Source organism: Anabrus simplex, chromosome 1, assembly GCF_040414725.1.
Source record: "Anabrus simplex isolate iqAnaSimp1 chromosome 1, ASM4041472v1, whole genome shotgun sequence".
Lineage (NCBI taxonomy): Eukaryota > Metazoa > Arthropoda > Insecta > Orthoptera > Tettigoniidae > Anabrus > Anabrus simplex.
In genome coordinates, this window is record NC_090265.1 from 559778385 (window position 1) to 559792917 (window position 14533).

The window sequence follows — 14533 nt, forward strand, 5'->3', positions numbered from 1 at the left end:
AGCCAAGCTCTGTATCTCTCTGGAGATTTCTCTCAATTGGGGAATCTGTGAAAATCTGCACCATCTTCCTTTGATGTTTTCGAAGTGCTTGCGTAGTTGCAACCATACATAACAAAGTAAACCATGTTTTCACACAGATATCATTTACAAACATGTCAAACCAACAGTTGCACTGTCAGATTCTGCATGTTACAGAAACAGGCTTATTGTCAACAAGATCCTAATTCCAAGTATCATTATTACAGTTCTCACCGGCTCTTGTTGCATTCTGGCTTTATCCCGTAGTTTCGATTGGCACTATTACCTTGGAACTGAAATTGGAATCACTTTCATCACTGTCAGTTGAAGAAGAAGAATTTTCACTCTCCAGTGAATCATTTCCTTTTCATCATCATTTTCAAGCCAGTTACGAATAGCCTTATCCATGCCGCGCTTGGATGCAGCCAAGATTGTTTACAACTAGTGGCAAACTGAGGTGCTTTTTATTTTCCATATTTCAGCTCAGAGTTACAATTTACACAGAGAAAATAACTTCAGCTATCATCTTACATCTATTCGGTAGGCTGCAAAACAAACAGAAGAATAAATCTCTCTGACCAGCTAACCGCGATAATGAACTTATAAATGTTCCTTGCACCAGGATGGAAGTGTCCGTCAAAGTATGTTACCACCTTACGATCGCAGGACGGAAGGTTCCGCCAAAGTATGGCAATGAGTTAAATGATCATTTCTTTCATTGTGGACAGACGTTTTGCCCAGAACACCCATTGCCATGTAGAGGATACAGCTTACCCTAATATATACAATCTACGACAATAAAGTTCAGTGAATGAAGTCAGAACGGTTGATCCGGCAACACTGGCAACACGCAATGCTGCACCTGCATAGCAGCAGGTTTTGACCACCTGCTCCCAACGCTGTTCAGTTGAGCATCGTGTGTGTGCCGTGTAAGACCTGTTTGACACAGTGCGTGTTTAGTGCATTGGTTCTGAACTGCGAGCAGGAACATGAAAGACCAAAAGATCAATGGACAGTTTTGTTTTAAGCTTGGCAAAACATCGAAAGAAACGCATGCGATGCTGGTATGTGTTTATGAAGATCAAGCACTATCCTACAAGTGTGTGTACGAGTGGTTCGCCAGTTTTCAAGGAGGCCGGGAAAGTGTTTCTGACAACCCCCGTAGCGGAAGACTGGCAACCGCCGTCAGTGACGAAAACACTGAAAAGGTGAGGTCATTAATCAAGAACGATCAGCGATTAACTGTGTGCACGATAGCAGATGAATTGCAGTTTAACCGTGAATCCGTGCGACAAATCGTTACCCAGAAGTTAGGGGAGAGGAAAACGTGTTCTCGTCTTGTGCCACATCACTTCACTGATGATCAGAAGAAGCAAGTTTAGAGGCTTCACAGGATTTTGTCGAAAGGGCGGATGCGACACCAAATTGCTTGAACTGTTTTGTCACTGAGGATGAAACCGGGTGTTTCAGGTACGACCCTGAAATGAAATGGCAAAGCATGGAATTGCATTCTCCAGGATCTCCTCGTCGGAGAAAGGTCAGAGCAGAAAAGTCACGCATCAAAACGATGCTCATCACCTTTTTCGATAGTCAAGGCATTATCCACAAGGAATTTCTACCAGAGGGAACGACATTGAATGCTGCACGATACATTGAAAAATTTTGACCTGTTTCATGAAACGTCTATGCAGGGTACGACCCCAGTACGCACAACAAGGTTCATGGTTTTTTGTCCATGACAACGCTCGCCCACACACAGCCAATATCGTCAAACCATTCATGGCAAAAAAAGGGGGTGTGCAACTTCAATAACCCCCATACTCGCCAGATCTCAATCCTCCAGACTTCTTCCTATTCCCATGACTCAAACTCGCTTTGAAAGGAAAGAGATTTGACGATATTCCTGACACCCAACGAAACGTGACTAGGCTTTTGAACACCATCCCAAAGGAAGCCTTCTTGCAAAGTTTCCAGGATATTAATCGCTGATCTCAGCAGTGCATAGTTACGGGAGGGGACTATTTCGAAGGGGAGTAAGGTCACTGGCGTGCATTGTTCATCTATGTTGATAGTACAGGACTATTCACCGAACTTTATTGTCACAGGCTGTATATTGTCCCCTTCAAATTTGGCCTACAATAAGTATTTATTGTGTGCAAGTGCAAGGCTATTATTTCATTAGCACGGGTGATATTTTTCCAATCCTGTGTTGTAGAGATGTTCTCATTTGTACAGAACCATTCCTACCAGCGAGGGAGCAGAGTACTGATTTTTTATCGAGCTGTCAGCTGTCCCACGTGACCCACTGAGAGTAGTCAAGGTCGCCCCGATCTGAATTACGCATGTCCAAGTCTTCAAATGAAAGGTACTTTCGAGAATTCCAATGGTCTATCAGGTGCAAGACGACGGCCAATTATGAACCACTGTGGTGACGCCCTCATTCTGAAGTGCTTAAATACCCCAGTTTCAGAAGGAACACTCTCTTATTCTCGTACTCTTACTTACGAATTTATCATACGCTCCTCTCACGCTCTTACTTACGAACTTCACTTGCTGCTGCTTTCGCCAAGCTCTGATTTACGACGCAGATATTCCGTCATTGGACTTAAAATATTTCTATCCGGCAGTGCAAATTAACTACCTTCATTAACACCTTAGTCAACGAGTCTGGCAGATTTTCACAGGCAAACTTACGTGTCATCTTTAAAACTCATTGTGTGTGTGTGCAGAATATCTTCTAAAATTGCTTGTTAGTTTCAGCTTCTACCGTGTTAGAAGAAAGAAGATCGCCACGTGTTTGTTCGAGTGCGTCAAAATGTTTCTACACTTTGAAGAGAAGCCCTACCACGACTCTGCATTGAATATCACGGCTACAATTGTGTGTTAAAATGTAGGCGACTTCTGACATGGGGAGATAGCGACGGAAGCAGATAATCCACTACATGTAATCCAGAGATTTCAGATCACGGGCAGAGATCCAGTTTCATCATTCATTTAAGTACCATTTTTCTAATGTTTATCTGTTCATGTTTGTAGAAATAATGCTTACTGATTCATTAGTGGTAATATTTCTTCTAGTCTTGCACTAGTCTTGAATATTTTCATCCTTCTTTCACATGGGATATGGTAGTATTGTCATGTGTGTGCCAGTGATTATTGGTCTCTATTAGAATAGCTAGAACGTGTGTGTGCCTTCTACAATTATCCTAGCTGTCCCATTTAATAGTCTAGTGTGATTTAAAAATCATTGTCCTCATCGATAATTAATAATTTAATTTAAACATTTTTTTTTCGGAAGTCATGTGGGACGGATTTGTTGTCAACGCCACATTTGCGGAGTACATTAAACAGGGTGTAACGATCAACAGAGTCGGATGCTTTTTAAAAATCTATGAAAATGATTACTGTACGGTTTGACTGGCGATATTGGAAAATCATCTTCAGGTTCCAGATCTGTTCCACGCACGATCGATGCGGTTAGAAGCCCGCCTGGTATTCAAAGATCTTATGTTCTGTCTGGTGTTCGAATCTAGTAAGGAGGGCGTGTGAAAGCACTTTGTATGCAATTGGCAGAAGTGAGATGCCTCCGTAATTATTTGGATCCATCTTGTTGCCCTTTTTGTGCAGTGGGTGGATCAAAGCAGTTTTCCAGTCTCCAGATATGACTCCGCTCTCCCATATATTTGCAACGATGGCTTGTAGTCGGTCAATCAGGAGCTAACCTCCAATCTTGAGCATCTCGGCAATTACAGTATCTTCTCCTAGGGCTTTATTGTTTTTGAGATTTAATATGATACTTCTTACCTCATCATGTGTAGGTGGAACTGAATCTGGGTTTGGAACAGGTATGTGGAATGGCAGCTTCTCTGTAGGTGGTTCACAGTTGTGTAACTTCGCAAAGTGCTGCTTCAGGATGTAACAGTTGGCCTTTGTGTTGGTCTCCAGTAAAAGAGACATATTATGTTTTATGTTTAATGCACCCTCTGAAACCACATCCTGCAGATGTTTTTAAACAAATTACAGTGAAACCTCGATTCTCCGTTTTTCGAGGGACCATGAAAATAAAACGTACAACACGGGAAAACGGAAAATCCGGGATTGAATGAAAACCATCAACAATTTGGCTAAACATCACAAAAATGAAATATGTATAATTATAATCTTACAAAAACTCCCAAACCAAACCAAACTACAGCCCCATTGGGACTTTGCCTGCCAAGCGACCGCTGCTCAACCCGAAGGCCTGCAGATTACGAGAGCGCATGGTCAGTGCGACGAATCCTCTCGGCCGATATTCCTGGCTCTGTAGATCGGGGTCGCCATCTCACCATTAGATAGCTCCACAACTAAAGGTAATCACGTAGGCTGAGTGGACCTGGAACCAGACTTATATCCAGGTAAAATTGCCTGACCTGGTCGCAATCGAACCCGGGCCCTCTGGATGAAACCGCATTAATTACCGGTACGAGAGTTCAAAATCTCGATACTTTATATTCAATTTTACAGGGGAATCTTCGTCAGTTTCCCATGAAAACTTCTTTTAGTTCAGCAACTTTGATTAGGCTAGCCAAACTCTTCGAAAAATCTAATAACGCCATTACAAACAAATGTACAAACATGGGACACACTTCTTGAGACCTTCAAAGAATCGTCAAGAAAACTCGGCAAACCCCCATGGAAATGGAAAAACAGGTGGTGGATCTCTGTGACAGAACTCTGGAATCACGTATTTGAGCCTGGAAGAATTGGCACAGCCACCATACACCAGAGAATTGGAAGATATTTTCAGAAACCCAGAAGCGAACATCCAAAATACTCAGACGAATTAAACGTAGCCTATATACCACCTCAAAAGATTCGAAGAAATTGATGATGACTTCAAAAGAAACAACACACAGAATTTCTACAGAACCTTTAGGGAAGAACTGAGCAACTACATGCCGCCTGCTCTTTCTTTTCGTCGCCTTGATGGGATACTGGAGACAGTAATAACGCCAAGCCAAACGACAATCGACCACAAGTAGCTTTTTAATTCTCTCATCTAATAAAATAAAGCACATCAGATACAAAAGCACCCAAAATGATGGCGAAATCCCTTCATTTCTTAATCTTTCATTGTAATTTGGTCTCTGGTATACAGTTCGTAGTCAGTTTCTGGAAATCTCGTATCGCGCAAATTTGGCCTACATAGACTGTTAAAGGTTATGTTGAACTCGAAAACATGATTTCGAATGTAAGTATCGATTCTTAAAAATTCTAGAATGCATTATATTCAGTTCTGCGCGTCACAAATCCAGTAAAATTGGAAAGATAAAAGAAATATCATCAAAACTTTAGAAATTACGGTTTCGTGACCTTGAGGTCATCTGGAAAGCGCGCTCGCTGCACGTGTCAGTACGAGTTGAAAATGATACCAACCATTTAAAATGTAACGCGCGCAAATAAAACGACTGCGGTTTTTGGTATTTTAACACGAAAACGTAAAATTCCCAGTCTTACATTAGGACCTAGACAGTAATAGGCAATCCCAAGACCTCCCATGGCTTTCTTTCTTTTAATGTAAGGTGCAACATCTGTTCTGGTCTCGCTAACATAATCATGTACGATAATATCAAAAATACTAAATTTATGTTAAGAAGGAGCAGTTTCGATTCCTGTCTGAAAACCCAGTTACTCTACAGTGCCCTGAGCAAAGTGCCGAAAACGTGTTCGGCAGTACGATCGAAAAAATGTAAACATATGGACGTTTTATAAGTGCGAACATTTGACGAAACTCGTTCCGACTTCAATGCGCCGCGCCTCCTTGCAATTGTTGTGGCCACTCTCTGCTTTATGATTTCCCGACATTCTCTAAACAATAACTTACCACCCGAATGCGATGCTAAGATGGTCCCTTATGCAAGTTCACAGCCGATCGCTTTTCCAGTACCGGTACAGTACTTGCTTTAATTATTGCAAACACGGGGCGTTAACGCCAAGATCCATAAATATGCCATAGCCGTCCTTTCGAGACACACAGTTTATTAAAAAACGATTGATCGAGGATTTAGCGTTGATGGGACTGGAATTTCTGGACGGTTGATCCGGGAAATCGTTTCTTCGAGGAACGGATAATGCGGGACTTTTACAACGCGATTTAATTACGATGCTCGCGGGACCTCGTAATTTGAACGCATATTCCGGGAAAACGTATTTTCCGGAAACGGATAATCGAGGTTCCACTGTATAGTAAAGATCCTGCTGGCCCATATCCTAAACTTAAATACTAAATTTCAAGAAAATTCATCAATTCATTCTACTGTGATATGAACATGAAACATGTACAGATTAATGAACAAATAAAAACTGAACCTAACGTAAGCTATTATTTCTCCTGTCCAGTGTAAAAACCAAGTATCAGGTCAATATTAAAAAAGTAAAAGCACCAAGACAATTTTATATAGATTACTGCTTAGAACATACTATAATACACACTAACTAAAGTCCGAAATAAAGCACTGTCATGACAACTGACTGACTGTAAAATTTTATATTACCTATCCTCTACCCACTCAAACAGCAAATAATAAACAATTTGAGATAAATTCTACAAATATAACAAACAGTACATCATTTTAATAGAATAGATTATATTAAAATCAAACTCCTGCTATTTTGTAAATTTTTTTCATTTGACTTGGAAAATTTACATCATCATTAGATTGAACTCTCAATAATTTAAGTTTACCAAGGCCATTTGTCACATAAAATGGTAATCTGGACAGTAGAGAGATCCTTGAAGTAAATTATTTAACTGCATAACAATCTCCTTGATGACTATACTCAAAATGTGTAGAATTCTTGTCATATGAAAAACCAAGATGGTCTAATACTAGGCAAGTCCAAGCACCTTGAAAAATATTATGTCAGGAAACTCGCACCCATTCATACAGCAGAGAATGACACACATAACAGAACATGAAGCATGTACATTTTATTCAATATACAATAGAACTTACTAACTTACCATAGCTGCATATAACTTTACTGGCTTCCCTGAAGAGTAAAATACCATTCGGTGATGAAACATCGAACTGTAACCTTTGCGAACGATTTTGAACAAGTTCTGCAAACAACTTTAAGACAGGAGTTGTAACCTGAGGATCATGGTACCAAAGCTCCACCGCATGGAGGAGTATTGGAGTATAATTTGGATATCTGAAAGAGCATCGCTAAGGAAAATATTACAGTGACAAGAATAACGTCCCATTTAACAACACACATGTGAACAACATTGCCATAATATATGTATAATTGGGTACATGAAATACACAGGACTGAGTGGAATACGCTTCAGCACAGCGGCTAGTTTTGGCTAGTGATACAAATTCTTATAATTTTGTTAATTACCACCTATTCAATACAATAAAAACATAGTACAAACTTACATGTAACCTGCAAAATAGTTTTGGCTAGCCTTATGGCTCTGTATTCGGAAGGCAGAGGAGCTGGTCCCAACTGTCGGCTGTCCTGAGAATGGTTTTCTGTGGCTTTCCAATATCCTGCACTAAAGTGAATACCGGGACAGTTTCTTTAATGGCCATGGCTGCAGCCACCTCACCTTCTCCACATATCACATTCCCAACACAAATCTCCTTGGCCTGAGAGACGGCGTAACAGTCTAGGAGGCCCAAAAAAACCCTGTCCAGGTACGGAATGAAAACGTTTACCCAGCCCCACAGAATGTTTAATTAATTTGCCAATTTCACATTATTCTCTTAGATAGGAAGAAAAGAGGGAGTACAGTATCTACTCATATAGCCGAGTTAATTTTCTGAGCTATAATAAAACATGTAAATATATTTTTGGTGAAGTGTTAACATATTTTTGGTGAAGTATTCTACTGGTTCCTTAGATGATTCAAAGTAAAGGCATAGCGAGTAGAAGGAAGAAGTGTGATCACTCCCCTAGTTCATCGGCTCCTCCGCTAGGCCGCTCTCCCAGCAGTAAGTGAGCTTGAGCTTACAAATCAGCATACGAATAAAAGACAATTATTGCATGCAAAATATTATACTTTTGCTTACAATTCCAGAAGTCAGTTGTCAGATAGTTTCCAGGTAGACTTTGTGGTCTTAGAAAATTTCAGTTCCTTTCTCATCTGTCTTGTTACAATATAAAATCGACATTTCATATAATGTAACACAAGTTTAGGGATAATGTCCACAACATGGTCATCGCAGCATCCTAATTCTTTAGAATTAATGGTGATACTGTGCAAACTGTCCAAACACTTGTAAAATATATCGCCCCATAAACTATGTTCACAGGAGAGTTTTTGTTCCAATACATTTTCAACTTGCACAAACACATTATAAACTGCTCTTGAAGGATGGTTGAGGATAGTGCTGTCAGTGCTGTATTTATTGCTATAGTCCCTAATAAATATGAGGGCTGCAGCAAGTATTTCTTATGTAGGCTTTCCGTGAAGCAGGCTGACACATTTATGACATTTTGTGACCTTGGATACATTGTGTACTATATATCCTCCTAGATAATAAATCAAACACTCCTTTGCAAGACTGCGGCTATCACTGTTAATTAGACCTGAATTGTTCTCCCAGTCTGGTAAGAGGTCAGTGTTCTCAGTGAAGTCTAGTGCTTATTTCATTTTGTGTATTTTCTACTACAGCCTTATTTGTCTCTTCTGTCTTCTTAGAGAAACGGATAATGCAGGATTTTTACAACGTGATTTAATTAGGATGCTCACGGGACCACGTAATTTGAATGAATAATCCGGGAAAACGTAGTTTCCGGGAACGGATAATCAAAGGTCCACCATAAATATGAAATTTGTTATAAATAAAATAATGATATCACAATATACTTTATAAACCTGATTTAATTTGTTTGAAGGAAAAAGTGGGGGTCTTCTTGCATTCAGGGTCATTTTGAATTCGGAGAAATATGGTAATGGCTTTATCTGATGTGATGGTGATTCACCTACATCCCCACATTAATCCTCAATACTCTATATTGCTACTTTATCTTACCAGCCTATAAAACCTTATATCCCAAAGCAATTCTAGTAGCATATTACAGTGCATCTCATCTATAACAGCTCTATCACATGCAAATTACACAGTAATTTTAAGGATACATCCAATCGAAAAGCATCATGTATGAAGTCTTTGTATTGAAGGCGAACGCTAGTCCCCGAAGATCCCTCGCCAAGCCAATGAGGGCTTTCTTTGCTTCTTCGGCTGCAAACACGGGAGTCTCGGCAGAGGCCAGCATCGTTCCAATCGACTCGAATGCCGCTATAAAATTAAAAATGTTAAAAGGTATGGAGCAACTAGGAAAAATACAACTAACATAATTTAGTGAATCACTGATCAAAAACTAGTTCTGCATTTACCTGTACAACAAAAGTGTTATAAGAGATAAGTCACCATATACTCAAGTATTCGGTTAACCATTTTTTTCTTTTGGTCTCTGTTCTAATGTTGCACAGACTCATAGACAGGTCTTACAGTAACAATGGTATAGGAAAGGGCTAGGACTGGGAAGGAAGCGACAGTGGCCTCAATTATGCTACAGCCCAATAAATGCCTGATGTGAAAATGGGAAACAACAGAAAATTATCTTCAGGGCCCTGTTTCATAAAACATCTTTCACTAATATTATTAGTAAGAAACCAATAATATTAACTAATAATATTAGTATTATGTTTCATAGAGTTATTAGCTAATATTAGTAATTAGTTTATGAGTCAAAATCATTAGTAGATATTCCTCATAATATTAGTAAATTGTTTCATAGACAAGATGACTAATAAAAGTTACTCATATTATTAGGATTATTTCCATGAGTGTATTTCGACTCATAATTCATATTATTAGTGAAACCAAAGTGAGTGGTATTTTAATATTTTGGCATAAAATCATGGAGAACACTGAAATGGTCGACTCTGATTCAAATAGTGATAACGAACTGTTCAATAAATGTTACGTCAAAAGCAGCCTGTACTGGCATGAAACAAACATATGAATACAATGGGAGATTTCGGTTAGATTACAGAACTTTTGGAGTATTTGCTTGATAGAATTGGTAATAGAACGTTCTACTGCAAGGAATGAAGCATAACCTTAAAATAGCAGCTTCGCATTGCACTCCACCGGTTGGTAGTGATACACAGTATCACTGTGTTTCTCTAGTGCAGTTCTGCTCGGACACTCCAGTGACTCAGATAAGTCTAACACAGTTATCAAAGAAGCCAGTTCCAAGATTGTGGAGTTTATTTAGCATACCAATTTCAATGGGCTTGGTTGACTGATATGTATCCTTTAAAATCTTGGCTAATATGATCAGTAAACCAAGATGATGGTGGTGATGATTATTGTTTTAAGAGGAAGTAGGCTACAACTATGCAACCATCATCTATAATAACACTAATCAGATAGAAAAATGGAAACGATCCGACATTTTCAAAAATGAAGGTATCGGCTGAAGAAAGAGAAGGGCCACGAAGGGCGTGAAAATGAAAGACTCTCTCGGCCTCACAACCCAATACTGTCAGGGTTGGAAAAGAACAAGAGTTGAACATGGGAGGTCGGAAAGGTAGATGAAAATGAGCCTGGCAGAAGTCAGTTGAAGCAACGGCAGGACTCATCTCAGTGCCACGTGTTCGCCAACCCTCACGCCCAAGTTGAGCGCACTGGGGCCCCTTTTAGTCGCCTCTTACAACAGGCAGGGGATACCATGGCTGTTATTCTATCGCCCCCACCAAAAGGGGGTAGTAAACAAAGATTTTGCTAGTCGTTCTCAGCAGAGATTTTTAAGAGCACATGAAATAAAAAAGTAAAAGGAACAAGGCGGCTTTAACTCAATCACTTTCCGCAAAGGAACTTTCTTCTCTCACATTATTTTCACTTCTTTTATCCATTTGCATATGTATCAAAGTCACAACAACAAAAATATCAAGTGAGCCTCTCGAACATGTGGATTAATAGTCGGTTGTAGTCAAGCATTAGCCTACTGTTGGGAACAAACCCAAACCAAGAACATATTCAACAGACCGATTCTAACCTTCATTTGTATCAGCTGACTAATGAACTAATATCATTAGTGAAGATATTTTTTAGTTTTTGTACATCTTTATGAAACAGAATTTGGTTAACTAATAATTATTTTTATGAGTTCTAATATTATTAGGTAATATTATTATTTAGTTTTATGAAACAGGACCCAGGGTTGTAGACAGTGGAGTTTGAACCCAGAATGCGAGCTGACAGTTACACGACTCAAACCATGTAGGCAACTCACTCAGTCAGTATAAATCATTCTACATTTCTTTAGCTTACTTATCACATGAAACAAACTCTCTTCAGCTTATCCCAATTATTTCTGGGGTCACTGGAGCCACCCCGGCTCATTTTGGTTTTGGTTGTGGGTTTAAGGTTAGATGCCCTCTCTGTCACCATGTGATTTTTGTCACCCAGGATCAACCAGGATTTAAACCTCAGCCTTCAGTGTGGGAAGTTAGCAGGTAAGCCACTGAACTCATACCCCCCTCACCAGGTTTCTTTTGACATGCAATCTCAAACTATCACGAAAAATAAAATTAGTGACAAATTTATCTGCAAAATATCTATTTTAGATGAGAGACATAACATTTTCAAACAAACTTTTGAAGCTGAAATTGTCCATAAGATAGAAAAGAAGACTTGAAATCTCTCCCCTCTCTAAAGAGAGAGAGAGAGAGAGAGAGAGAGAGAGAGAGAGAGAGAGGAGGGGGATACAAGGGAATAATGAGCTACTGAATGAATGTTGGTATTATTATTACTATTATTATTATTATTATTATTATTATTATTATTATTATTATTATTATTATTAACAATAACAAACACTGCAAAATAGACAGAATACTCAAGATTGAAAGAAGAATCAGAATATGCATAAACAAATACTACCAAGGAAATGGACACTGGCGACTAGTTTTTAATGAAACAGTCTACAAGGAAATGGAACCAGTAACTAGCACAATCAGGAAGAAATAAATCTCATTCTTTGGCATATACTCAGGACAACAGAAAACAGGATGAGGAGAATTATAGAAAAATTACTGAACAGTAAAGCAACATTAGATGGATTACAGAAGTCAAGGAAGATATCAGGGAACTACAAATTACAGTAGAAGATTTTTAAAAAATAAAAAAATTCACAAATTAACTATAAACAAAGATCAACAGATGGCCAATGGGAAAGGTGACTTCTGACAAAAAAAGAAAATAGAAAGTTTTTAAATAAAAAATTACTTAAGTAGTCCAATAAAGGCCATTAAAAAAACATACTGACATAACTTATACCTTTGGAAGTTTCTTGAGAATTAATATGCATTCAAATGACTTGGTACATTTAGGTCATTCCTACTGGGCCACAGGTGTAGTGTTTACTTTACAGTAACGAAATAGTGTATGAATCCAGTAATTATCAGAGTCATCTCATGGTTTGTAAAATACCTACAGCAGCAGCCCAAAAGTAGTGTTTCAGGAACTTTCCACTGAGGACATGGTCAACTTAGTGAAGAAACATTACAGTGACAGAAAAAAAAAAGTGAAGAAGCAGAAAAGGTTCACTGAAATTACATCAAGAAGCACCAGAATGTATTAATCGTTTATGTGGTAATTTAGAAGAGAATGTTCTTTCTCAAATGGAATGTTTAATCATCTCAGTGACTTACATTCAGCTGCTTCTACTAACATTAATCATTTTAAAGCTCAATGATAAATGATAAAAAGATTCATGTACCAGTAATACATAAACTTTTCAGAAGTCAATTTTCAGAAAAAGGAAATGTAGTTTTAAAACTTAATATCTATCATGGCATATACAAAGGACCTAAACATTTAAACATGCAAGTTCATACAAAGCGAAGACTATAGCCAACCCCATATACACAGAATGGCCCTTCGATAAGTGGAAGGCAAGTTTGCCACTACAGTAAAACCTCTTTAATTCAAAGTCGTTGGGACACAAAAATCAGACTTCGAATTACGTGATTTTGAATTAACCGCCAACTCGTAATTCAGAAATGCCAACCCCTGCGGCGTCACAAAGTATTATAAGACCCATTACTGCATGCAATTAACCTCAATTCACAGTTTAAACCTTTCAAATGCCACGGAAAAACATCTATTTCCAAAATGTATCCATCCAACAAAGTGCATTTACAGTATTCAAATAATGCACTTGGATAACTCACTGGCAAACATAACCTCACACAATAAAAAAAAAAAAAAGAAAACGATTCAAAGATGAGGAGAAATCTATACTGGTTCCCCTGTACAAGTGTTTTATTCATTGGATTACTGTATTGTATGCATATTAGATGCCTTGTACTTGCACAGAAAGTACCCGATGCCCTTAAAACATTGTGGCTTATCAAACTTTTGTATGACGAGGGGAGAAAGTCTCGCTTCCGTCTGCATTACAACACAGTACAGTAACTATCGTTGTGCGATTTCTCGTCACAGCACTTCTCTATTCACTCATAATTCAGGAATGACAACCCATGCTGCTTCACAAAATAGTCTAAGACCCATTAATGTATGCAGTCACCTTGTTTCTCAATTTAAACCTTTCAAATGCCATGGAAAACACCATTTCTGAAATGTATTCAACAGCAAGATGCATTGTTTTACATTGTTCAAATGCATAAAACAGTGGTAGACATAACCTCACGTAACGAAAGACAAAAGCACACGATTCAAAGACGAGGACAAATTATGCTGGCTCCCCTGTGGAATGCTATATCGCTTGGATTACTGTACTGTTTGCAATTTTAGATACCTTGTACTTACACGGAAAGTGCCCGACGCCCTTACAACATCATAGCTTATCGAACTTCCATACGACGAGGGAAGGAAGTCTCTTGCTTCCATGTGCATTGCAAATTAAAACACAGTACAGTGATCCCCAACCTTGTATACGATTTCCCGGCTGGCACTTCTCTCTGGCATTACTTAAAATGCTGAATGCAAAAGAATTATGATTTCACTCAAACTTAACAAATATGAAGCACACTGTAGATACACCAAAGTGAGTGAATTTGTGGAAAGCTACCTCTGCACATTTCGGAAGACGCGTTCTTTCATGAAGCGGAGACATTTTGAATTTAAATTGCTCCCTAAAACACTTTCTTTTTTTCAACGTAAAGGCAGTTTTGATTTTAAAGTCTGAATTTTGGTACTGGACCGACACTGTTCTTCGAATTACGAATTATCTGTATTTCAAATCGAGCAATTTAAATAACATGCAAAACCGTACCTCATGTTTTCTGGAAAGAGAGCTTCTTCAAATGAGGCGAGATTTTGAATGAACCGATTTCGAATTATCGACGTTCCACTGTATTTGTAACCTTGGCACTAGCTGGGATAGAGTGGTTACCCCTATGCCTAGTCGTTTTTCTAACCCAGGAACTAACCTACTACCCACTGTTGGTGCAGGCTGAACAAACTTCCCGGTTATATGCCCC

General features: G+C 38.7%; 1 protein-coding gene across 5 annotated transcripts in view; it reads right to left on the minus strand.

Annotated features, from left to right (window-relative positions):
• The window catches only part of Ranbp16 (Ran-binding protein 16), a 360844-nt gene that overhangs the window by 81931 nt on the left and 264380 nt on the right, over positions 1 to 14533 (minus strand). For all 5 annotated transcript variants that reach the window (XM_068225077.1, XM_068225075.1, XM_068225076.1 and 2 more), the window contains exons 15-16: positions 9155 to 9314; positions 7025 to 7215 (exon numbers count right to left, since the gene is read on the minus strand). In XM_068225077.1, the coding sequence (XP_068081178.1) occupies positions 7025 to 7215; positions 9155 to 9314 (351 nt within the window). The remainder of the gene's footprint in view (positions 1 to 7024; positions 7216 to 9154; positions 9315 to 14533) is intronic.